The sequence below is a fragment of the Malania oleifera genome, chromosome 3 (assembly GCF_029873635.1).
Source record: "Malania oleifera isolate guangnan ecotype guangnan chromosome 3, ASM2987363v1, whole genome shotgun sequence".
Lineage (NCBI taxonomy): Eukaryota > Viridiplantae > Streptophyta > Magnoliopsida > Santalales > Ximeniaceae > Malania > Malania oleifera.
The window spans coordinates 15,085,491-15,111,862 of record NC_080419.1 but is presented as its reverse complement, the minus strand read 5'-3'; the positions used below and the strand labels follow the sequence as shown (position 1 = coordinate 15,111,862).

The following is a 26,372-nucleotide window of genomic DNA, read 5'->3' as shown; positions in this document are numbered from 1 at the left end:
ATTGAAACGGCCCGAGAGCTCAATTTCGATGAGAAGAGCTTCCAATTTATTAAAGCCCATCCCATTAAATCAACTAAAGGCCCAAACTTCTGTTGGATCACCTCCCCGGCCCATCCTTATTCCCAAGACAAGTGTTTTTTTTTTTTTTGGATGGCCGGAGAAATGAAAATAATATTATATGTCCATTTTGAAGCACAAACTTTTGTGTATATTATGTTTGTCTTGCACAATAAAATGAAATGAACAATAAGATGTTTGATACCTTAGGGGAGATTTGAATAACAAAAGAGATCCGTGTTTTTTTTGCCAAAATCTCGTGGAAGGTCATTTTTTTTTTTTTTTTGTCTTATATTTTCTCTAATAATAAAAAACTTATGACCCATTTGGAATTTGGAAAATATTAGAAAAAAAATAAAAAAGGGATTTCACTTTTTTATGTTTGGCTATCAAGGGAAGTGGGAAAGAAAATAAAAAATTTACCAAATAAATAAACAAAATTTTACTAGCGCACATCCTTAATATTTGATTTTTTTTAAAAAAATTTTAACTTCTAGAATAATGTTTCATTTTTAATAGTGTTTAATATAAAGAAAAAATATAGTAAGAAATAAAGTTTTGGTTATTCGAATACTTAAAAAAAAATATTGGTAATAATATTGACCACAAGTAAAATTCAACATTTTTTTATTTTAATTTTTAAAATTTTAATTTTAATACATCATGATAATATTTGATTCTGAGGAATCAAAATAGTAAATGATATTTCAAAGGGAAGAGTTAAAATAATAAAATAAAAGATCCCATGGGCCTCTGGTTTAGCCCACTCTGAAGGCGGCCACACGGCCCACGCTTCAATTGTAGGCCTTTCATCGATGGGCCTCCAATCCTCAGCTCATCATTTTCGCGCGTAATTCATTTCTCTGAGTCTTACTGCGCTTCGTTCCTGAAACTCCTTAGGGTTTCGAATGGCCCTGTTATGGCGGTGTCTTCCTCCTTTACCTCCACTTCAATCCCACACGCTTTCTTTTCGGAAACTATCTGTGTCGGAACCCCTACTTTCCAGGAGAAGCCCCCTGAAGCTCTCCCCGGCGTCCAAATTTTCCTCATTCAGTCCTTGGTACTCATCTCCCGCTAGCTTTCACTGTTGCCTGAGCTCGAGTTCTTCGATTGAGTGTGATAAAACCAGAATCTTCATAAAAGGTATCCTTCTATATCCACCAAATAGGACTAGTCTGTATTCCATTACCAAAAATAAAGAAAAGAAAAAAAGGAAAAAAAAAAAAAAAAGTGTTTCTACATTTGATTTGGGCTCTACCCTCTCTCCATAATCTGCAATGGAAACTGCACTGGGAAAATTATTTTAGCAAAAATGGTATTCTTTAGCTTTGTCAAAGATTTGACATTTGAGGCACCTATTACAGAACCTTAGTTAGTTTAGTTAGTTTGTTAGTTTTATTTTCTGGTATTCTGTTCCGTGATTCTTCTTCCTTCTTCCTTCTTCTGTTTCTTCTTTCTTTCTTCTTCTTTTTCTGTTTCTTCTTTCTTTTTCTTTCCTGCTTATAAATACAGCATGTATAGCTTTGTATTGGTATGTGGAATAAGAAGAAGTATTTCTCATTTTCTTGCTTAAGTCTCAGTTTCTTCCAGCACTCTGTTTCAGCACCTAAATTGTTGAATAATGCCAGTCTGCATGATATGTAAGCTAGTGCCACCAATTACATACAAGCTGCTTTTTCATTTAAATATGGTTCTCCATCAACCACTCTGCAGATGATTACTTTTTTGTCTGAAGCCTTCAAGCTGATGCAGGGTTGCCGCTAACAACATCTGAGAGAATTTTGACCAAGGCATTTTCACGGTTTGGAGAAGTTAGTAAAGGTTATCCTCCTATCTGTTGTATAAAATACTGTAAATAGTTTACACCAAATTGTTTCTGCATGTTCTTGTGCCCGCATAGCAGCGGTACCCACCCCATGGTTGAATCCGATTCCTGGGAATTTAGATTCAGGTTTTTGGATATAATGCCCTTACACCCATTTCCTTTGAGGGAGAGAAGATCATTGTAAAACTATTTAGTTATTGGATGAGGTGATACTTTATTGAATTTGTGCACACCACACCTATATGCTTGTTGAAATTGAACTCGTATCATTAGAGCTTACAGCATTTTTGGTGCATTGAATGAAATGAGGCAGAAATAAAATCGAATGCAAAATCAAATGAAGAAGATGCAAAAACCAAGCAATGGATTTGTTCCACTCTATCCAATTCCAATCCGTTCCTATGTGCCAATCATATAGTTATGTAGTATTTACTACATGTTTGGTAAGCGGTAATTGGAATGGAATCGAGGGGAATAGAATCAAATTTATTCATTGATTTTGTCAGGCTTCCCATTCAAATTCATTGCATTCCTTTCCATCTCTCGTTCCATCTACAAACCAAACATGATTGTGCGGCTGTGCCTTGGAGCAGAATGGAATGTAATGGAATTGATTAGTCTACTTCTACATGTTCTCCATTCCACTCCTAATCCATTTCATTCTTGCATGCCAAACACTTCAAGGTGCAGCTTATGGGACATTATAAATAATATTTCCTTAATTATGCTCTCTTGCTTGTCCATCAAACCTGAAACGGCAGTCCTTGAGTATCATTTTTTTGACGTTTAAAGCAATTGATTTTTTAATCATTCATTATTTTATGATTGCTGTTTGTTGTTGTGCAGTCAGAATCATTACAGATAAAAAATATCGACAATCTCTGGGATTTGCATATCTTTGGTTTACTACTGAAGAGTCTGCTCAATTGGCTATTGAAGAGATGAATGGAAAGGTATGCTACCTATATACCACTTTGGTTCTTTGTCAGTTTGGGGGCTATTAGAAGTTTTCTGACCAAGTGTGTTTTTGCTGTTCAGTTTTTTGATGGTAGGTTCATCTATGTTACAATTGCTAGGCCTGGACCTCCCAAAAACCAGGTAAAGGCAAAGCCTTATAAATTCTAACGCAGGCATTATTGGAGGTGGGAAAGTGTCTATTATCGATTTGGGATTGTATCTTTAAATCAGCTTAGCATGCTCAAGGTCTATAGTCCTATCTTTTTTTTTTCCCTCAACATTTGCTAATTTGAAAAAGAAGATGCTATCCATTGATGAAATTCGTGGTATACCATGTATAATTTCGTTTTCAGATGTTTTAGTTAACATAATGCTACAAGAAGACAACAGGTGTTAACGTTAGGTTCGAAATATTTTTGCGTTTGCTTCTCTAGTTTTAGATTTTCCATTACCCAAATCCACCTCAAGATATAGGAGTTCTCAAATTCATAGAGTCGTGAGTTGTGATATGCAAGACTTCTAAGCAAGAATGGAAATGATGAAAAAAAAATGTCATTATATTAGAGAAAAGTTCAGGGAAAAAAATATTAAGATTAAAATGGTTTGAAAACCTAAAAAATGGTCAAAGAGTTCACGTGTAGGAAGGTGCTAGGTGTTAGAACCGGATCAGTCCATAGGTGTATTTGATAGACATGAGTGAGCATCAACTTGACCCAAAAATTTAAGCCTTTTGGATCTTGAGACCAACCATGTATATAAGCACCCATCATTTACTCACGTTTTCCAATGTGAGACACTTACAAATAGAATTCTCAACAATCTCTCCCTCACTTATGAGTTTCAACTGCTCCCCCTTGAACGGAAGCTTTATCACTTGTGAGTTTCAACTACTTCCCCTTGAACGGAAATCATCTTCTCCCTCATGAGACTAGCTCTCCAACAACTTGCTTAAGTGGGCCTTACTACTATGTTTTATGTGTCTCGGATTGTATTCCAAGTGGGCCTCCAAATCAATTCCACCTTATACGTCTTGACCCTATTTGGATTCATCTTGGCAATTTAGATGATCCTGACCCAAAAACTTAAGCCTATTGGATCTTGGGCCCAATCATTTATATAAGCACCCATCATTTACTCATTTTAATATGGGACAGTTCACAAGTGGAATTCTCAATGCTAGGTGCCCAAATATGACCCATTTTAAAAACAATTAATACAAAATTGAATTATTATATAGTAGGATTTGAGTGTGGCTGCAAGAAAATAAAAAAATTTCCTTTTGGTTTTGGAAGACAACATTTATTGATACACGGTCAAAATTGTAAAATTTGTAAAATTGTGTAGGCAAAGAAGGTCATTAATGATAGATATTGTGCATTTTACCCATGTAAGTGAGATTTTCATCCTCTACCTACCCTTTAGCATTTGGGAAAATAATAGCTCACAAAGTTTCAAATTGGTGGATAGAGCCTACCTAAGAATTATTTCTTAGCATTCCATCTTTATCAAGATTAGTTGAAAACTAAAATCAAGCATGAGAATAAATGGGGAAAAATATTATGATAGATATATGCTAATAACACTTCCCTTCTATTAACAAGTATGTTTACTTCCATTGGGTATCCAATAGGTGAAGTGTTATGATGGGTCAACCCATATGAATGCTCTCATTCTTCATAATCCCAATTCAAGGAGAGAAGTTATTTGTAATAAATAGAGGATTCTTTTGCCTCATTCAAAGAGGGATTATTTGCAATTAATATGTGACCATTTATTAAGGAGAGGAGAAATAAATATTGATAAAGAGAATGTAAACTTCAATTGAGGTTAATTTGTCTCTCGATTTTAGTGAGCTTTAATTTGCTCTCCCTAATTTTATAAGAAGTTAATTTTGAGGGTGTGTATTATGGATGTCTTTGGGTCTATATGTTCTTGTATTTTGATCATTTCCAATAGTGAAATCTCTTGTTATCTTTGCTTGCAAGTACCGGTTGTAAATCAAATCATGTAAATCTTGTTATTTATGGTGTGACTCTTATATTTTGTGTGGGCTTATGAGCAAAGGGAGAAAAACATATGTTGGTGCAGCAACAACGACTCGTCGACGAGTGCCCTATGCTCATCGACGAGTAGATACCGAGAGTTAGAAAATTTCAAAGCAGAAGACTCGTCGACGAGTGGGCTTCTTTGACTCGTCGACAAATCCCCTTTACTCGTCGACGAGTGTGCTTGGGTCGTAAGAAAATATTTGAATTTTGAATGTAGACGGTATGACGGTTGGGGATTCAGAAGGAATCTTCCAAGGGCTTGTTATATATGTTCTTTTTGGGCATATTTTGACAAGTAAGAGAGTGAGAGAGGGTGAGAGAAGGAGAGAAGATCATTGTAGTGTTAAGTTTTTTATCTTTATAGTGAAATCTTTTGTCGATTGCTCCCTTGGATGTAGGCTTTGCCGAACCATGTAATTCCTGGTGTCGTTGCCTTTATTATTATTTTCTTTATGTTGCTATGGTTGTGGAATGATTCTGTATTCATTATTGATATTGTTGCAAGTATATGTGTGATCCTTTTATACAATGTTTATTCTGCTGCACATTGTTGGAAGATGCCATATTTTCACAACAATTGGTATCAGAGCGTGTTGTATGGCCTCTGAATTTAAGGATCTCTTGGTGTAACAGGGCATGGTGAATGTTTATGCAGAATTCAACCGAATAGCATGGATGCAACGACTTTGAATGAATTGGGAGCAATCATTCAATTTTGTTTGACTAGAGACGTGTTGTATCACGTCGTGGATGAGAATTCTCCGGCATTAGTTTATCGAAAACGAGAATGCCGATATATGTCTAAGGGTTCATCAAAATCTGCAAGTATAGTGGAGGAAGACTCAGAATGTAGTGATGGAGATATGCTACATGTTTCATCGGGTTCGAAGTGCCTCATGGGTAATTCTTGGATCTTAGTCACCAGGTTTTTTTATCCGAGAAAATAGTTTGACATCTACAGGTCAGTTTATACTAGTTGTATTTTGATGAAAAATGATATTCCATGTAAAATGTTTGTTATTGGAAATGTCAAAATCAAAATGCGTGATGGTGTTGTAAAAGTCATATGTGACGTAAAGTATGAATCGGGTCTAAGGAAGAATGGTTTTTCATTGGAAATTTAGACTGTAATGGATATTGTTACGAGTCTGAATATGGAGAAATGAAAGTGTGTGAAGGTAACTTGATAGTGATGAAAGGGGATAAAGTAGCGGGAAATATCTTTGCACTGTAGGATGTTACGGTTGTAAGTGGAGTTGCAACTGTTGAATCTGAGTCGAGTTTCTTGTGGCATATGCAGTTAGAGCATATGGGTGACTACATGTATTAAGATGTTTGGGAACCGATGATGATAGCATCAGGGGATAGACATGTATTTTGTGTGTTTATCACGAAGGGTCTTGATGTACTTCATGCAGTGATTGAGGCAGAGAACCAAACCGGGAGAGAGATTCTCAAGTCAAACATTCGGGCTAAGTACGCTGGTTTCGTTCAAGAAGTTTTGTGAGCAGGGCAGGTTATATGTAGGGCTTGCAGGGTACTTCTTGGTGAAGTTAGTGAGTATGATGCGTTTCTTGTGTAACCAATCACCAAAGGTATCAGTAGATGGGAAAGTTGTTGGTGAATGTGGGCAAGTTTTGCTGTAAACTACTCTGTTGCGAGTGGATGTCCACTGGTGGACTATTCTAGTGATGGAGGATCTAGGCTTGGTGTTATGTTCGGATTGTACACTTTTTTGGGGTATAAGAAAGGTGGGTGCAAGTTGGGTGATCTTATGCCAAACAAAGGGGTGATCGAGGACATGACTTTTGGTGATAGAGTCATGGAGTAGCATACTCAGGTAAAGGAAGATAAACAAATGCTAGAAAATTGTAGTAGCAACAATCATGTTATTTTAGTGGAGTTAGGAACTTAGGGTAGAAATACGGGGAGTTCTATCCCAAGTCAATAGTATCACAATATGAATGGGTATGTGATGCAAGTGGAGCAATAGACTTAGGGCAGAGATGACATAGTTCATATTGCAAAGAGTTTTTTAGCTCGGGAGACTAACAGGATCACGATGGGCTCATATGTACTATCAGATCACTACTCAAGTGAGTTAGTGAGACTTCCAGTTTAGAAGATGGTGATAGGATGTCGTGGAGTGATGTATATGTTGTGTGTGAATAACATGTTATTGGCTAGAAAGGCTTTGATTGAGGCTAATCAGTTGGAAACTCTGTTAAAAGTTTTGACATGAATGTGTTGGGTACGACCAAGATAGGTCTTGGTTTGCTGATTCGCATGGACAAAATTGTAAGGAGATTGGTGTTATCTCATGGTGGTTTTGTGAACAGGGCTACAGGGAGATTGGTGTTATCTCAAGGTGGCTTTATGGATGGAACTGCTGGAAGACTTCGTTTGTTGTCTCAAGGGGGTTCTATAGAGAATCAATGTTGAAGGTCTATCGTATGCTACCCAAGGACGGGTTGTGATGTCCAGAGTATGTCAAAGGTTCCTCATGATTGCAATGAGGTGTTTCAGCAAGCAATGGGCTGTTAGTTGTTAGTTTTGTTGAAGACTATACGGGGGTTTTGGTGATATAAGGCTTACAGCAGCTTTAGTGTTTATTGTTGTGGGATTGTCTTGTTGGAAGCCTAAGGTGAAGCCTTTGGGTATTGCATTTATAACTGTATCGAGGTTAATGGTAGAAGGTGAAGCTCACATCGGCAAGTTCAAGCGGTATTGCTTGGACTTGGTGCATGTCTCCAAGTGCTAGAAGGGAGACGGTCCCAACCGAGCGTTCTAAGTTCAAGGTGGAGCAGTTAGATATGTTTTCGAGTTCTCCTAAGGGGCGTATAATTGCCAAGGTGGAGATTATTGTTTATAGTGTGGCTCTTATACTTTGTGGGGGCTTATGAACAAAGGGAGAAAAACATATGTTGGTGCAGCAACAACGACTTGTCAACGAGTGTCTTGTGCTCGTTGACGAGTAGATACCGAGAGTTAGAAAATCTCAGAGCAGAAGTCTTGTCGACGAGAGAATAGACTCGTCAACGAGTGGGCTTCTTTGACTCGTCGACGAATCCCCTGTACTTGTCGACGAGTGCGCCTAGGTGGCAAGAAAATATTTAAATTTTGAATGTAAACGGTGTGACGGTTGGGGATTCGGAGGGAAGCCTCCGAGGGTTTGTTATACATGTTCTTCTGGGCATATTTTGACAAGTAAGAGAGTGAGAGAGGGTGAGAGATGGAGAGAAGATCATTGTAGTGTGTAATCTTTGATCTTCATAATGAAATCTTTTGCCGATTGCTCCCGTGGATGTAGGCTTTGCCGAACCACTTAATTCCTGGTGTCGTTGCCTTTATTATTGTTTTCTTTATGTTGTTATGATTATGGAATGATTTTGTATTCATCATTGATATTATTGCAAGTATATGTGTGATCCTTTTATGCAATGTTTATTCTGCTGCGCATTATTGGAAGAGACCCTATTTTCACAACAAATCTTGTGCCTATTTTTGCCTTCTCTTTTATTATTTATTTATTTTTTTTTTCAAATATCATATTTGTAGTCATGACATGAAGAGATGATTTCTCTTAGCGGTCAGGCAACAAGAGGGAAATAGCTATACTTATGGCTAGTTATTCAACTCTTCCATTATAGCCAAATCAAATACAAGCAATGTCATTAGTTGATAATAAAAAGGTTAGCAAATTAATGTGAGAGAAAGTAACATTCATAACACTCTTATTATCCTAATCAACATTCCAACTCTCCCTTTATCAATTAAGCAGTATATGAAGAACATAATTATGCATGTTTTCTAAAGGAATTCTAAGGCAAAGTAATTTCCAAAGACATACAAGTTAAAATTCAAAAAAAAAAAAAAAAATGTGTACAAATAATATAAAGAAATGTTTTTAAAAGATACACCTACAAGATTTGGCTCATTTTTTATTATTTCACTTTTAGATACTGCTTTCCTTTTTCCCCATATTGCTTTTCATATTTTGTTACCATTTATTAAATAAAGGTAACAGAATATATTATTGAGCACAGGGGAATACAAAAGGCTAGAAAATCCTGACCAAAGGAAGAAAAAAAAAAGTAGAGAGAATAAGATAATTCCCTAATTCTTTTTTTATTATCAAATCAACACTAATTTTATGTTTGGAAACGCTTTGGATTTGGATTTATAACAAACAAACAAAACCAAGCCTTAGTCTCATTAAGTGGGGTCGGCTATATGAATTCTTTTCCGCTAATTTATGTGATCATAGACCATTTCTTTAGATAGATTCAAGGATATTAAATTCTTACTATCTCCTCTTAAGTTATTTTAGGTCTATCACTATCTCTTCTACTGCCTCCCACAGTAACTAAGTCACTCTTCCTTATAGGTGCACTATAAGCCCTACGTTGCAAGTGTTCGTACCTTTTGAGTCGTCCCTCCCTTATCTTATCTTCTATAAGAGTTACACCTAACTTACCACGAATATGTTAATTCCTTAATTTAACTTTTAATGTTATACCACTCATTCATCTAAGTATTCTCATCTCGGCAACTTTTACTTTTTGGATATTATGTTTCTTCGTCGCCCAACATTCCGATCCATATAGTATAGCTAGTCTTATAGCTGTTCTATAAAACTTCCCTTTCAATTTTAAAGGTATTCTACGATCACATAGCACACTTGAAGCACTTCTTCATTTTAACCAACCTATTTTAACTCTATGCATTACATCATCTTCAATTTCTCCTTTAACTTGCATAATAGATCCAAGGTATCAAAATCTACAAGTGTTATTTATTTTTTCTTCATCAAGTTTAACTTTGTCTCAAATATTCCTCCTATCATTACTAAAATTACATTTCATATATTCTGTTTTATTTCTACTTATCCTAAAGCCTCTAGATTCCAAAGCTTTTTTCCATAATTCTAACTCAGCCTCTACTTTGTCCCTAGTTTCATCAATTAATACAATATCATCTGCAAACAACATACACCATGGAACCCCCTTTTGAATATTCTTAGTCAATTGGTCCATCACTAAAGCAAAAAGATAAGGAGTCAAAGCAGATCCTTGATGTACACCTATGGCAATTGGAAATTCTCTAGTTTCTCTATCTATAGTCCTTACTCTAGTCATTACTCCATTGTACGTATCCTTAATGACATCGGTATACCTACAACATACACATTTTTTTTTCTAAAACCCATCATAGAACTTCCCTAGGTATCATATCATATGTTTTCTCAAGATCAATAAATATCATATGCAAGTCCCTCTTCTTTTCTCTAAACTTTTCCATTAATCTTCTTAAAAGATAAATAGCTTCTATGGTAGATCTCTCAGGCATAAAACCAAATTGATTTTTCGAAATCTTTGTTTCTAACCTTAATCTTTGTTCAACTACCATTTCCCATAGTTTCATCATATGACTCAAAAGTTTAATTTTACGATAGTTATTACAATTTTGAATGTCTCCTTTATTTTTGTATATAGGTATTAAAGTATTTTTCCTCCATTCATCTGACATTTTCCTAGTTTTTACAATTGTATTAAATAAATTAGTTAACTATATAATTTTGTTATCACCCAAGCATTTCCAAACTTCAATTGGGATGTTATCTGGTCCCATAGTTTTCTCATTTTTCATCTTTTTTAGTGCAAACTTAACTTCGTTAACTCTAATTTTGCGAATAAATCTTATATTTTTAGTTTTTTCTCATTTGACAATTCTAAGTTTAAGCCTTCTATTTGGTTTTCGTTAAACAACTTATTAAAGTAACTTTGTCATTTTTCTTTAATATCTTCGTCCTTAACCAAGACAATATCATCCTCACTTTTTATACATTTTACATTTCCTAAGCCCTTGCTCTTCTTTTCTCTAGCTTTAGCAAGTTTAAATATATCTCTTTCCCCTTCTTTTGTACCTAATCTATCATACAAACTAATAAATGATCTATATTTAGCTTCGCTAACGGCCATTTTTGTAACTTTTCTTGCCTCTTTTTATTTTTCAAAGTTATCTTTGTTATACATTTTTGTCACGTTTTATACCAAATTCTTTTTGTTTTATGATTTTTTGTACATCTTTATCCCACCACTAACTCTCTTTACTATTCAAGAATCTTCCCCTTGATTCACTTAAAATCTCTTTTGCTACATTTTTAATAGAACTAGCTAATCTATTCCAAAGAGTATTTGTATCTATCCCATCCTCTAAGGTTCAATCCCTATCTTTGATCATTTTATTTTTAAATTTTATTATATTTTCTCCTTTTAGGTTCCACTATCTAGTTCTTTTACACTAGTTTAATTTATCATTTTTCTTCCATTTTTTAATACATATATCTAACACTAAGACTCTTTGTTCTGTGGTTATGCTTTCACCTGGAATAACTTTATAATCCTTGCATGATAAACGATCTACCCTCCTAGTTAAAAAAAAAATCTATTTGACTTCTATTTTGTTCACTTTTAAAGGTTATTAAGTGTTCTTCTCTTTTCTTAAAGCAAATATTCATTATACTAAAATCATATGACATAGCAAAGTCTAAGTTCATCTCGCCAGATTCATTTTTGTCTCCATATCTATATCCTCTATGCATCCTCTCATAATTTTTGTTATCTCTTCCAACGTGTCCATTCAGATCTCATCTTATAAATATGTTCTCCATCCCTGGTATGCCTTGTATAATACTATTCATACCTTCCCAAAATTGTCTCTTAAGATTTTCTGCTAAGCCAACTTAAGGAGCATAAGTATTAATGATATTTATTATGTTTTGTCCTAATACCATCTTGATTTTTATAATTCTATCCCTTACTCTAGTTACATTCACGACGCTATCTTTTAAGTTTTTGTCTATAATAATGTCTATTCCATTCTTATGTTTTTCTTTTCCAGTATACCAAAGTTTAAATCCTAATTTATCAATTTCTTTAGCTTTCTCCCCCACCCACTTAGTTTCTTGGAGGCAAATTATATTAATTTTTCTTCTAATTTTTCATGTTTTTACCCATAAGTGTCCCTATATTCCAAATTGCTAATCTAATAATAGTTTTCTAAACTAACGTCTTTACCTGCTCACGTCCAGAATGATGCAAGAACCCTTGCATATTTGACACCGTACCCAAGCACCGACACGGCGCGTTGCTTCAGGGCGACGACCTAGCCCACCCTCGCCCACTTTTCACTACACCTGGGTGGTTCGAGTGCAACACATCGCTCGTAGGGGATGCCCCAGCAAATATTCGGTAAGGATTCATATCATAGTGATCTGACAAATTTTACGCTGGCTGTCAGCTACCTAACGCAACCCTCCTTCTTAACCCGGGCTTGGGACCAACTGTGTGTGAAAAAATTAGGACATTAAGTGCATCGCAGGCAGAGTTTGGATTTGATTTATATTGGATTTAAATAAAATATAATATAAAATTGTATTTAAATTTAAATATAAAGTTTGAAACTCTTGCTTTTAAATGTAACATAATATGAGTGAGTTTGTAAAACAAGTTTCTTAATTTCCAAATGTGATAGATGGTAGCAGTGATTTTCTTGAGGTAGCAGAATCAAAGGAGTTATGTTTCACAACTAAACAAAAATCTTGATTCAAGGAGCATACTTAGGAAGACAATTTTTTTTTTTTTTAAAAAGAAAATATAAAAGAAAGAATTCATAAGCTTTACAATTTGGACAGGAGAAGTTGTTGGAGAGGAAATGGTGTTCCATTGGTTCCAACTAGGAATGCAAATGAGTCGAGCTGAGCTAGGGCGATTCAAAATTTAGTGTACTCGAACTCGACTCGGTAGATTGAGTGCTCAACTCGAGCTCGAGCTCATGCTTACAATTTCATTCACATATTTTGTTTGAGTCGGGATTCATGTCTTTTTCCATGGGCAATTGGGTCAGTATTGGACTTTTGGGATTAGATCAACTTAATGAACCTATTAACGAGTTCATTACTGTGTTCCTTAACTAGTGTAATAAATGAACACAATCAAGTCAATTATCAAACCGCTCACAAGTCAAAATGAGTTGAACCTAATTGTGCTCACTCTTATCTCCTTTACAAATCGAGATTAAAAAATTGGGTTTGGGGCTCACTCATTTACACAATAAATAAGTCTGAATGAATTCTTATCGAGTCGAGCACTCGAGCTGCTCATGAGCGGTTTGGTTCATTTGCAACCCTAGTTCCAGTACATCCATACAAATGGGGCACTGCCATTGACTCAATTTATGAATTGTATAAAGAGCATATGTACCCTCTATTTTTATTAAAATGTGTTTTTAGATTTTTTTTTTAAAAAAATTTCTTTAGATTTTTTCTTTTTTCTTTTTTCTTTCATCCCTATTTTCTAATAATTATGCAATTGACTCCTTTTTATCCCATTTTTCTTATATATGCTTTCATATGTTTTTCTAACTCTTATTTTCTTCTGCTCTCCTATTTGAATCAATAATGACCTCTCTCTCTCTCTCTCTCTCTCTCTCTCTCTCTCTCTCTCTCTCTCTCTCTCTCTCTCTCTCTCATACACACACACAAAAGATTAGTCAATTTTTTAGTTTAAAATAGATGTTTGAAGATTCAAACGTGTTGACAATTTGACAATTTAGAAGAGAAGGCGTAGGCATTATTTCTTACTAGAAGAGGACTTTTAGTCCCTCTTTCTTTATTTTTGTTATTTAAAATTGGTGTTAAAAATACATCATTTTGGTCATACTCCTTTACTATTAATATTATTATGTTATGAAAAATAGGAATGTCACCTTATCTTCTACCCTTTCGTTTTTCACCCCAATAAATGCTTAGCTATCCTTATAGCTCTATATAAGGGCACCCTTCCCTTCTCATTTGGAACACACATATTTGCATGTTTGTATACACATTTGCATGCTTGAAGTAAGTAGACATATAGAAAGAAGATGAGAGATAAAGAGAAGAGAGATATCTTGTAGAAGGCCAATTTTGATATTTTGTAAAAGACTGGTTCCAAATCATCTTGTAATTCCATTCGAAATAGTGAAATTTTTTATCTCATCTACCCGTGGAGTAGGTATATATGAATCACGTAAAATTTCTGTCTCGTCTCTATTTATTTTTTCTATTTATTTTCCTACATCTTTTATAACACGTAATTAGCAAGAGACTTTAACTATCTGAGATATTTCTTTAAATTCTATTTAATTTATTTCTTGTAACTTTTATTCCACAAGAGTATAATATTCTCCAGAAGAGAATATGTCTTTTAAAGTTTAAAGAATATCAATCTCCAAAAGAGATGGTAAGATAGTCATCCTAAAGAGGTTATACATTTAAATCTCTCGTCTATATATTTAATCTCCCAAAGAGATAAATCTCCTGAAGAAGTTATATATCTAATCTTCATAAGAGATGATAAATATTAAGCTCCTGAAGATGGTATATTTTTAACCTATCGAATAGATGTTAAATTCGACATTTTGAAAAGGTGAAACGTTTATCTTCCAGATGAGGTAGTATATCTAACCTTTGGAAGATGTGGTAAATTATTACCCAATTTAATATTGTAAATTGGGATCATTCTCATGAAAAGTACAAATTGAGAAAAATAATATAATATTCCTAAAGAAACATATTTAAGTCCCCAGGAATGGTGGAAATAATATTATATTATTATCTCAGTTTTATTTCAATTTTTACATTTTATTTTCTAAATTGTCTTATTATTGTTAATTTATTCAGATGTCGAACTTAAGCAAAGTTGACTTTGTTCCCATTGGTATCAAAGGTAACAATTATTTATCATGGATTCTTAATGTTGTTATCCATCTAAATGTAATAAACTTGGAAAACACTATTTAAGATGGAAATACTGCATCCCTGCAAGATTGCACAAAAGCTATCTTCTTTTTCCGTCATCATTTAAATGAAAAATTAAAGATTGAATATCTCACTATAAAGACTCACTTATCTTATGGAAAAATTTAAAGTATAGATTTGACCACCAAAAGACTGATTTTTACCAAATATTCTATATGAATGGTTGCACTTGAGGTTGCGAGATTTTAAAATAGTCTGTGAATATAACTCAGCTCCGTATAAGATTAGCTCAAAGCTAAAATTATGTGGTGAAAATAATACTGATGAAGAGATGCTTTAAAAAAAAAAAAAAAAAAAAAACTTTTATTACTTTCCATCCTACTAATGTGCTCTTGCGACAGCAATATAGGGAGATGAAATTTTGTAAATTTTCTAAACTTATATCATGTTTTCTTGTGACTGAGTAAAATAATGAGCTTTTGATGAAAAATCACCAAACTTGTCCGACTGGTTCAATCTCATTTCTTGAAGTGAACATAAATACATCTCGTGGTTGAGGACAAGGCCGAATGTATGGTTATGGCCGTGATCGAAATAATCACTGCCATTGACATGAGGTTACAATCCCCCATAAGAGGGATGACCCCTAGAAGCGGAATGATTAGGATTAATGACTCAGACATCATGAAAATAAATGCTACAAATGTGCAGGAAACTGCCATTGGTCATGTACCTGTAGTACACCTAGACACTTAGTAGATTTATACCAAGCCTCTATTAAAAAAAAAATAGTAAAGAAATAGAAACAAATTTTGCTAATAATATTATTTTAATAGACCTTGATGCTAGACCATCCAACTCTATTTATCTTGATGTTGTTGATTTTCTTTTAAACTAAAACGAAAATAATGATGTAATATTTTAAAATATAAAGTAAGCCAAATTTGGATTTAAATAAATAAACTATTATATTTATTATTGCTATGATAAATTTTATAATGAATTTTTATTGTTTCTAGGAAGAAACACATTTTAGAGAAATTGTCAACTTTATCTTCTGGACCAAAATTGCAATGACATAAAGTTATTTACAAGTTATTTGCACTTTGGCATGATCGTCTTGAATATATTGGAGATGTAATGATGCGAAGAAACATTGAGAATTCACAGTCATCCACTAAAGAACCAAAAGATTCTTTTATCAAGTGATTTCATGTGTACTGTTTGCTCTCAAGGGAAATTAATTGTCAAACCATTTATTTCAAAAGTAAGTCTTGAATCTCCCAATTTCTTATAGAGAATTCATGGTGTATATGCGGACCAATACATCCACCATCTGGACCATTTAGATATTTCATGGTCTTAATTGATGTATCTACTATATGATCACATGTGTCTCTACTTTCTACTCATAATATTGCATTTTTTAGACTTCTTTCTCAACTGATTAGATTATGAGCTCATTTTTTCGATCATCCAATTAAATCAATTGGTTTGGATAATGTTGAAGAATTTACATCCCAAATTTTTTATAACTATTGTATGTCACTTGGAATAGATGTTAAATATCACGTTGCTCATATCCATACACAAAATAATTTAGTTGAATTTTTTATTAAAAAACTTCAACTCATTGCTAGACCTATGCTTATGAGAACCAAATTGCCTTTATCTGTTTGGAGACATGCAATTCTTCATGTTGCATGTTTAGTTCGTATAAATTCAATTGTTTACAATAATTTTTCACCTATACAATTAGTTTCTAGGCAACAACTTGATATTTCTTATTTAATAACTTTTGGTTGTGTAATATATGTTCTTATTGCCCATCCTCAAAGAACTAAAATGGGTTCTCAACGTAACCTTGGTATTTATATAGGTTTTGATTCCTCGTCTATTATTAGATATCTTGAACATTTAAAAGGTGACTTATTTAAAGCACGGTTTCAAGATTGTCATTTTGATGAAATAATATTCTCTACATTAGAGGGAGCAAAATCAGTGCTTGAAGCACAACATGAAATCACATGGAATGTCACGAGTTTATCTCATTTAGATTCTCGTACAAATCAAAGTGAACTTGAAGTTTAGAAGATTATACATTTACAAGGGGTTGCAAATCAATTACTAGATTCTTTTGCAGATATCATGGCCATATTAAAATCTTATATACCTATTGCAAATATTCCAACACATATTGATGTCCCTGAAAGACAATAGTCGGCTAATGAACCTAAATCACAAGTTAAGCGTGGAAAACCTGTTGATGCAAAAGATAAAACTCCCACAATGAGAAAATTGAAATATGTAAACACTCTAGAAGAGGTTATAGAGGTGGATAATCCATTCGACATTCACAAACTTGTTTCTCCTGAAAAATGAAATCCCTATTATACAACCTTCTGAAGATAAACCTCTTGAAGAGACATCCATTGAAAATGGACAGGTACCTGAAAATAATAATGAAATCTCAATTCATTACATAGGAGAAATGTGAGATAGAAATAAAGTTGTTAAGAACACATTTGCATATGCAGTAGCTACTGACATTACTAGAAATAATGAAGATCCTGAACTTAAATCTATTAATGAATGTTGATATAAAAGTAACTGGCTGAAAAGAGAAGTTTTGGACCTATAGTCCAGACACCAGAAGATGTCCAACTTGTTGGATACAAATGGGTATTTGTGCGCAAATAAAATGAAAATAATGAAATTACTCAATCTAAAGTAAGACTTGTGGCACAAGATTTCTCACAGAAACGCGGAATTGATTATGAGGAGACACATTCTCCTATAATGGATGAAATCACTTTCAGATTATTAATTGGGTTAGCAGTTGTTAAACAACTGAGCATGCGTCTTATGGACATAGTAATAACATACCTATATGGATCATTGGATAATGAAATTTATATGAAAATCTCTTAAGGATTTAAATTTGCTGAAGTAAAATCCATAAATTTATATGCAATTAAACTCCAGCATTCTTTATATGGATTAAAACAATTTGGATGCATATGGTACAATCGATTAAGTGAGTACCTTGTGAAAGAAGGATTTATAAATGATCCAATTTGTCTGTGTTTTTATTAAAATATCATAATCTAGATTTGTTATAATTGTTGTTTATGTTGATGATTTGAATTTAGTTGAGCCTCCTAAAGAGCTCACTAAAGCTGCTGATTATTTAATGGTGGAATTTGAGATGAAAGATTTAGGAAAGACAAAATATTGTCTTGACCTACAAATTGAACATGTAAATGACGGAATTCTTGTTCATCAATCTAAATGTATCGAAAAGATATTAAGGCAATTATATATATGGGCAAAGTTCATCATTTGGGATCTCCAATGATGGTGCGATCACTTGATGCTAAGAAGGAACCATTTCGACCTCATGATGAGAGAGAAGAATTACTTGGTCCTGAAGTACCATATTTAAGGGCTTTTTGATGTATTTGGCCAATTGTATAAGACTTGACATTGCATTTGCTGTAAATCTACTAGTTATATATAGTTCTACTCCTACTCGGTGACACTGGAATGGAATTAAGTACATTTTACACTATTTGAGAGGTATATCTGATTTGGGTCTATTCTACTCATTTGATTCCAAACCTCAATTAGTAGGATATGCTGAATATCTATCTGATCCTCACAATGCTAAATCTCAAACTAGATATGTAATTCTTTACGGAAAACTGCTAATTAAGAAATTGGTTCATCTCATCGGAATGAAACATTTTAAAGATTTTAGCAGAATAAGTTAATATATGAGTGACATCCAAGGGGGAGTGTTATGAAAAATATGAATGTCACCCCATCTTCCACTCCTTCGTTTTTCATCCCAATAAATGTTTAGCTATCCTTATTGCCCTATATAAGGACACTCTCCCCTTCTTATTTGGAACACATATTTGCATGCTTGAAGTAAGTAGGCATATAGAAAGAAGATGAAAGATAAAGAGAAGAGAGATATCTTGTAGAATGTCGATTCCAATATTTTGTACAAGGTCAGTTCCAAATCATCTTGTAATTTTACCCGAGATAGTGAAATTTTTTATTCCATTTGCCCATGGAGTAGGTATATCCGAACTGCGTAAAATTTCTATCTCGTCTCTATTTATTAATATATTATTATTATTATTATTTAGAACATGCAACAAAAAAAAAAACAAAACAAATAATATGGTTTTGAATTTTCTTAAGGTCAGATGCCTTCACATTAATTTTAATCATCGCTTAATCTTGAGGAACACAAACAAAATAGGCAACTAAAGCCTAAAAAATAATTTTAAAAAATTAGACTAAGCTTCAAATTGAATTTATGTTCTATTTGTAGACAAGTTTAGGTGATTATAAGTTGTCTAAACAAAAAAATGATGTTTGCACACAATATTAGATGAATCCCTTCGTTCAAGTTCTAATATAAGGAATGAATGATTTCAGCGTACATAATATAAAGATTTTAAAATAGAAGTATTCATGTTGTATAGAGCTTGGGAATTTGTGAAATTTTTAGTTTGGTTCTCATTTATAGTCAATAGGAATTGAGAGTTGTTTCTTTCATATTTGAGACATTGGGAGATCATGTTGAAAGGTAAGGAGTTGTCCTAAGAGGGGGATGAATTGGGTTATTAAAAATTTTAATTCTTTTTATGAATTCTTTGACCTCTTGTTGATTTATCAAACACACAGCAAAAATTTAGTTAATTATTCAATCCACAAACCAACATTTCAACACAACACAAGTTATACTTAAACAATCAAACAACCAATTAAACAGCTAAAGAAATCAACCACAAAATACCCAATTAAGATATGGTATTCAGCTCTTTGGAAATTTTCAGCTTTTGTTTGTAGTCTTGTGTATATGATTGTTTCATGCCCTGTATTGAATGAAAATTGTTTGCACTCTCTTAACTAAGATTTTCGCAAACGATAAAACAACGTACTCCCTTGTAGGTTTTCGCAAAAGTTTAATCAAAACGTACTTTCTTAAGTTTAAGAGTCTTTTTATTAATCTTGGATTTTGTTTTTTTTTTCAGCAACCTGCACTCATACATACCACACAATACATATATATATATATACTGAATGTCAAAGAGTAGAGTAAGAGCGAGACCAAGATTTTTACAAGGTTCGGCTTATCTTCAGCCTACGTCCTCGCCTTAGGCCAATACCACCCAAGGATTCCACTAGAACACTCATTTCCGGGTGGAGCAAACCGTTACAAGCGATACCCCACACTCAGTCACTCCTTTAATAGGTTAGAGCTACGCCTCCAAGCAATACCCCACGCTTAGTCACTCCTTCAATAGGCTAGGGTAGTGCCTCTCCAAGCGATACACCACGCTCGGCACAACGATCCAACAATCTGGACCGTCAATTCACTACAAGGAAACAAGAAACAATCCCTGTGTACAATAACACTCTTACAAGAGCATATTAGTACAATTTAAAGCACTATATGCTTTAATATTCAAATATCAAATTGAAATATATTGAAGCTCAATAATGAATTCACCAATTTTATCTAGATGAGAATCAACAATAGAACTCAGTGTAGGATGTTTCAACACTTCAGATTTTCAACAAATCAGTATTGCAAGAAGTTGAGCAAGAGAGAGTAGTAAGACTTTTAGCTTATAAACAGATTTTGAATTTCTTGGTAAGTTTAATTTGCTAAAATCATGTATTTATAGGCTTTCAAAAGTAATTTTGTGTTACCCAAGATTACTTGGAGTATTTCTCAAGTTTTCATAAATTTTGGGGTACAAGAAACCTTTATTTGAAATTTAAAATATTTAAAAAAAAATAGTCGTTAACAGTGTTCAATAGACTGAAGTGTCGGGTTCAGTCTTCTAAAATACCGTAAAACACAGAAAATTTGAAATAGAAACAGGGTCAGTCGACTAGGCTCGACTGACCAATTCAGTCTTTTGAGGGTGTACTGTCTCTTCAAAATTTCAACAAGAAATTCTTAAGCAGACTGAACTTATTCTTCAGTCTTGTGATGAAGTGAAACTTCAGTCGTCTAGGCAGTCCATTTTCTTATTTTTTTTCAATTTAGTTTTCAAAAGTTCTTTTTGCTCTCTTGCTTCGATTACTTATAAAACATTTTCCAGGGTTTGAAATAAAGTATCTTAAGTCCATAATTAACCCCTAAAGAGTTTCAACATATTTTCATAAGATATTTTAATATGGAATACTTACATCATTGATCTTAAAGCCTTAGAACTCTCATCTTCAAGTCTTACATGGTATATGCTTTGTGTTCCTTTTGACTTGAGCTTGAATCAACTTTAGATTTCCACACACTTTACTCATGTTGATGTTGCTTTATCTATATTTGGATCTCTTTGAATTCATGCCTTAAAATACTTTAAGCTTCATTTGATCATATTTCTTTGGAGTATAAGCTTTCAATGATTTCTGTGAGCATTTGACCTTATATTCACATACTTGAGTCCTAAAATATCATCATTTAACCAAATATGTTAAATTCATCTGATTTGTTATCATCAAAATAAGATTTGGAGTCTTGTAAGACCAACAATCTCCCCTTTTTTTATGATAACAAATAAGGAGGAAAAAAATTGAGTAAGCTTTAAAAAGATTCTCCTTTACAATAAGCATCAATTTCACAATATTTGCAATATCAAGACCAGTTTCAATATTAGTTTCAATATCATGCTCATATATAAAAATCACATCATTCAAGATCAAATACTTTCATAGTGGAGCCAATATACATGCTTAGGTATCATGTTCAATTTTTGCCTAAAATTTCTCCCCCTTTTGACATCAATCAAAGAGTAAGATATCAAGAAAAATGTATAAACACTAAGGCAATGAGCAACCATAAGCAAAAGTATAGATCTAGTGAAGGTTCAAAACAGAAACTTTGCATTTATCATGCATAATAAGATTAACAAAGAGTCTCAAAGTAGCATAAAAAATACAATAGATTATATATCGTAATTTTCAATGATTCCATAAATCATGATATCATTATTTACAAGACTAACTCCTCCTGAATGACATGTATCTTATATTTAATAAATTAGACTTTCATTTGTGAATTGTAAACTATGTATTCATGAAGATACCAATTGTGCTTTCAAATTTATCATGTCATGCTTTCAATATTAATTTATTTCATGTAAGTACTCATGGATACCAATATCAAGAATCATATCAATATCATATCATGCGTTGCTTATGGATATCAAGTTTTCAACTCAAATCTCTCTCCCTTTTTGTATCAACAAGAAGATAAATCGAAATAAATATTATGCAGAGATATTAAGGATCAAAACAAATTTCACATTTAGATTGCAATACAAAGGTCCATAAGCCAGCATATATTTCAAAATGTTTATCCATTAGTCAATTATGCAAGAGATATATAATGTGATCCATCATTTAGCATGTAAATTGATATGGTCAAGAATTAATTTCATACTCATATATCATTATCATATCAAGATTCATGCTTCATAATCATACTTATTAATTTCATGCTCAAATTTGTAATGTATAGTGAGTCATAAATCATCAATATAAGTCAAGTCATTATCATGTCTTTGGTAATATCAAGATATCATACAAGTCAGCATTTTAGCATTAGTCATAGTTCAGTATTTAGTTCATATTATCATATCATTAGTATCTCACCACATATGCATGTCAAAATATCAGCATTTAGCATATAAGTATGTAGCATATCAGCATATCATATATGTATGGAACATATTATAATCATTTGTGCATTGTACTACAATTTTGCTCAAATTGTTCTCATATTACTCGAGTATCTCTCATTCTCAAATATCTCTCATTTTGCTTAAATACCTCTCATTTTGCTCAAATATCTTTTCTTAATCAAAATACTCATGCAATAAGTTCAATTTGCTTCAGATTTTCTTTCTTTTGATTTCATATGAATTCCCAAAATTCATATTGCTTTTCAAATCTTAATATTTTCTAAGTTTAAGCCTTGTACGAATCATTCTACGATTTTGGTCAACAATGTCATTTTTGTTTTGTTTCAATGTTATAGTCGTCAATAAGCTCTTAAACTCTTTTTTGAGATTTTCTATTTCAACTAGTTCAATATCTTTGTATTAAATTGGATTAAGTAGTTTTCTTAATTTCTAAAAGGGAATACCTAAAATCTATGGAGTCCTTAGTTTGTGAACAAGGTTTTTTATCTAGTTACCCAAACTTTCTTGGTCCGGATGGTTTAGAAGAAGTTGATTCTTTTATTCTCCAAATTTGTATAATTTTCACATCTTAGCCTCCATGTATATAATTGTTTCAAGCTCTGTATTGAATGAAAATTGTTTGCACTCTCTTAACTAAGATTTTCACAAACGATTAAACAACGTACTCCTTTATGGGTTTCTACAAAAGTTTAATAAAAACGTATTTTCTTCAGTTTAAGAGTCTTCTTATTAATCTTGGATTTTGTTTCTTTTTAGCAACCTGCACTCATACACACCACACAATATATACATATATATATACTGAATGTAAAAAATAGAGTAAGAGCGAGACTAAGATTTTTACGAGGTTCGGTTTATCCTCAGCTTACATCCTCGCCTTAGGCCAATACCACCCAAGGATTCCACTAGAACACTCATTTCCGGGTGGAGCAAACCATTACAAGTGATACCCCACGCTTAGTCACTCCTTCAATAGGCTAAAGTTACGCCTTTCCAAGCGATACCCCACACTCGGCACAACAATCCAACAACTTGGAGTCAATTCACTACAAGGAAACAAGAAATAATCCCTGTATACAATAACACTCTCACAAGAGTAGATTAGTTTAATTTAAAGCACTATATACTTCAATATTCAAATATCAAATTGAAATAGATTGAAGCTCAAGAATGAATTCACCAATTTTCTTCTATTAGATGAGAATCGGCAATAGAACTCAGTGTAGGATGTTTCAACACTTTAGATTTTCAACAAATTAGTATTGTAAGAAGTTGAGCAAGTGAGAGCAGCAAGACTTTCAGCTTATGAACAAATTTTGAATTTCTTGATAAGTTTAATTTGCTAAAACCATGTATTTATAGGCTTTCAAAAGTAATTTCGTGTTGCCCAAGATTACTTGGAGTATTTTCCAAGTTTTCATAAATTTTGAGGCATAAGAAACCTTTATTTGACATTTAAAACATTTAAAAAGAAATTAATCGTTAACAGAGTTCAGTAGACTAAAGTGTCGGGTTCAATCTTTTGAAATACCTTAAAACACAAAAAATTTGAACTAGAAATAGGATCAGTCGACTGGGCTAACCAGTTCAGCCTTCTGAGGGGGCACTGCCTCTTCAGAATTTCAACAGGAAAATCTTTAGCAAACTAAACTTACTCTTCAGTCTTCTGAAGTGAAACTTCAGTCGTCTGGGCAATCCATTTTCTTATTTTTCAGTTTAGTTTTCAAAAGTTCTTTTTGCTCTCTTACTTTGATTACTTATAAAATATTTTTTGGGATTTGAAATAAAGTCTCTAAGTCCATAATTAATCCCTAAAGAGCTTCAATATATTTCCATAAGATATTTTAATATGAAGTACTTACATCATTGATCTTTTAGCCTAAAAACTCTAATCTTCAAGTCTTCCATGGTATATTGTTTTGTGTTCCTTTTGACTTGAGCTTGAGTCAACTTTAGATTTCCACACACTTTACTTGTAGAGACCCGAAAAATTTATAGCAATTAAATAATAAAAGAAAAGGGAGAAAAGGAATTTAAAAAAGGACTCAGCAAGGTCTCGTCGACGAACGTTTTGTTCGTCGACAAATAGCCTACTTGGGCACATCGACAAGGATATGTGTCTTGTCGACGAAAAGATACCGAGAGGAGTGATTTTAAGGTCTGAAGTTCGTCGACGAGGGTAATGAGTTCGTCAACGATCTCACTTCTTGGACTCATCAATGAGGTCACGTGACCAAAGATCTATATATAGTAGAAAACGATGGTTCAGCGAGAAAATTCATTCTCTCAGCTTTTTCTCTCTCCTGCTCAGTTTCTCTTCCTTTCTCTCTAAATTTCTCGCCTCGTTACTCCTGGGTTCGACGATCAGAAGCCGCCACGTTGATCTTGTGAAGTTTCTCTACAAGTTTGCTGGAACAGATTGTTAATTGGAGCAACTTGGGCGTCATCCCAAAATTTAGGTAAGTAGATTATTTAGGTATTTTTAGTATTAACAGGTTTATTTGAGTCTAGATTTTGTATTATATGAGAATATATTGGAGTTTTGTGGAGTAAAATTAGGGTGTTATGTTTTTAGGATTTTGAGGATAGTACGCCGAGGGCGTGAGAGTGGAGTTGGAGGCAAGCCTCCCAGACAGTTAGGTAAGGGAAATATACTATATTAGGAATTTTAGTATGGTTATCAGTAAATTATATGTTTTACCACATTATTATTTAGTTTACAAATTATTAGTACATCAGAAAATATAGATTTCAGTGCATGGAAATTTATTTATTTAGTTGTGTGGTGTGAGCTCGTAACAGATCAGTATAGTATTTATACAGCTTTCAAATATCATGTTTTACAGTATATTAGTAGAAAATATCATTATACAGTTTTCAGACTATCATGATTTACAGTATTTTTATACACAAATATGTTTTATTAGATATTATACAGACAGCTACATTTTACAGGTAGATACTAATCAGAAAAATATATTTTTTAGACAGAAATTTTACAGTATTTACAGAATTCCATGATTTTCCAAAACCATAACACTCAGATATTACAGTTATTTAAGTCAAATATTACAGTATTTCAGATCAAATTTATAGTGCTATGGTTATTTTGGAATCATGGTGAAATGGTAAAATAATACATATAGTATATACAGTATTAGACCCTGATGAATTATATCGATTATCAGCAGAGCACGGTACCGTTGCTATTATAGATCAGAGTGCAACCACACATCTTAGATAGTGTGTGGAAGGTTTTCGTCAATCGTGCCTAAAGGGATTGCAGCCTCCTTAGAAGTGTGGGTTGAGGTGGCCGATTTGACGAGGTGGATACCAGTACCATACCTAGAAGAGAGGTTGCAGATTAGCCGAGCTGAAGATGGTAGAGTTACAGTTAACTTACCTAGTAGGCCAACCAGAGTTAAGTCTCGCCTACGAGCCACACAATCCTATCATGAGGGGTTAAATCATGACGTACAGTTTTCTAAGGTATTTTTCACAGTTATGTATATATATACATATTTACAGAATATCGTATGAATAGGTAGAAAACTCAGATATGACAGATGTATTTTAAATAAAAAACAAATATGAAATGTATTGTATATTGTTTTATTAGCTTTCACTATTTCAGTTACTTATCAGTATAGTATTTATGTAGCTATTTTGCCACACACTAGTAATAGCATATTTTTTCTTAATAAGTGTTGTCTCACTCTAGTGATTTAATATTTTCAGGTGATCCAGTTAGGCGAGCGGATCAGACTCGCGGATAAAGAGGGTGATTACACTACCCTTTTTGTAGGGTAAGTGTCTATAGGAGATGATATTTTTGAGTAGATGATACTGGGGTGATGTGTATATATATATATGTATGGCTTGGGTAGATTTACTGAATTCCGGTATTGTAAATGTGGATGTACAATTTATATGTTCCGCTGCGTAGGTAT

The 26,372-nt window shown here is 33.2% G+C and overlaps 1 protein-coding gene across 8 annotated transcripts in view; it reads left to right on the top strand.

The window, feature by feature from the left end:
• Positions 1 to 890: 890 nt before the first annotated feature.
• The window catches only part of LOC131150209 (organelle RRM domain-containing protein 1, chloroplastic), a 32,809-nt gene continuing 7,327 nt past the window's right edge, over positions 891 to 26,372 (top strand). Inside the window, exons 1-6 of one of the 8 annotated variants that reach the window (XR_009135492.1) lie at positions 912 to 1,200; positions 1,810 to 1,878; positions 2,729 to 2,835; positions 2,921 to 2,980; positions 11,981 to 12,140; positions 14,612 to 14,767. Coding sequence is in view for 3 of the 8 variants with exons in the window: in XM_058100805.1 (XP_057956788.1) it covers positions 966 to 1,200; positions 1,810 to 1,878; positions 2,729 to 2,835; positions 2,921 to 2,980; positions 11,981 to 12,058 (549 nt within the window). In the remaining 5 variants the exon portion in view is untranslated. Of the gene's footprint in view, positions 1,201 to 1,770; positions 1,879 to 2,728; positions 2,836 to 2,920; positions 3,251 to 5,520; positions 5,849 to 11,980; positions 12,442 to 14,611; positions 14,768 to 26,160; positions 26,229 to 26,372 lie in introns of those variants that run through there. The other 7 variants (XM_058100805.1, XM_058100807.1, XR_009135493.1 and 4 more) reach the window with 7 other exon arrangements.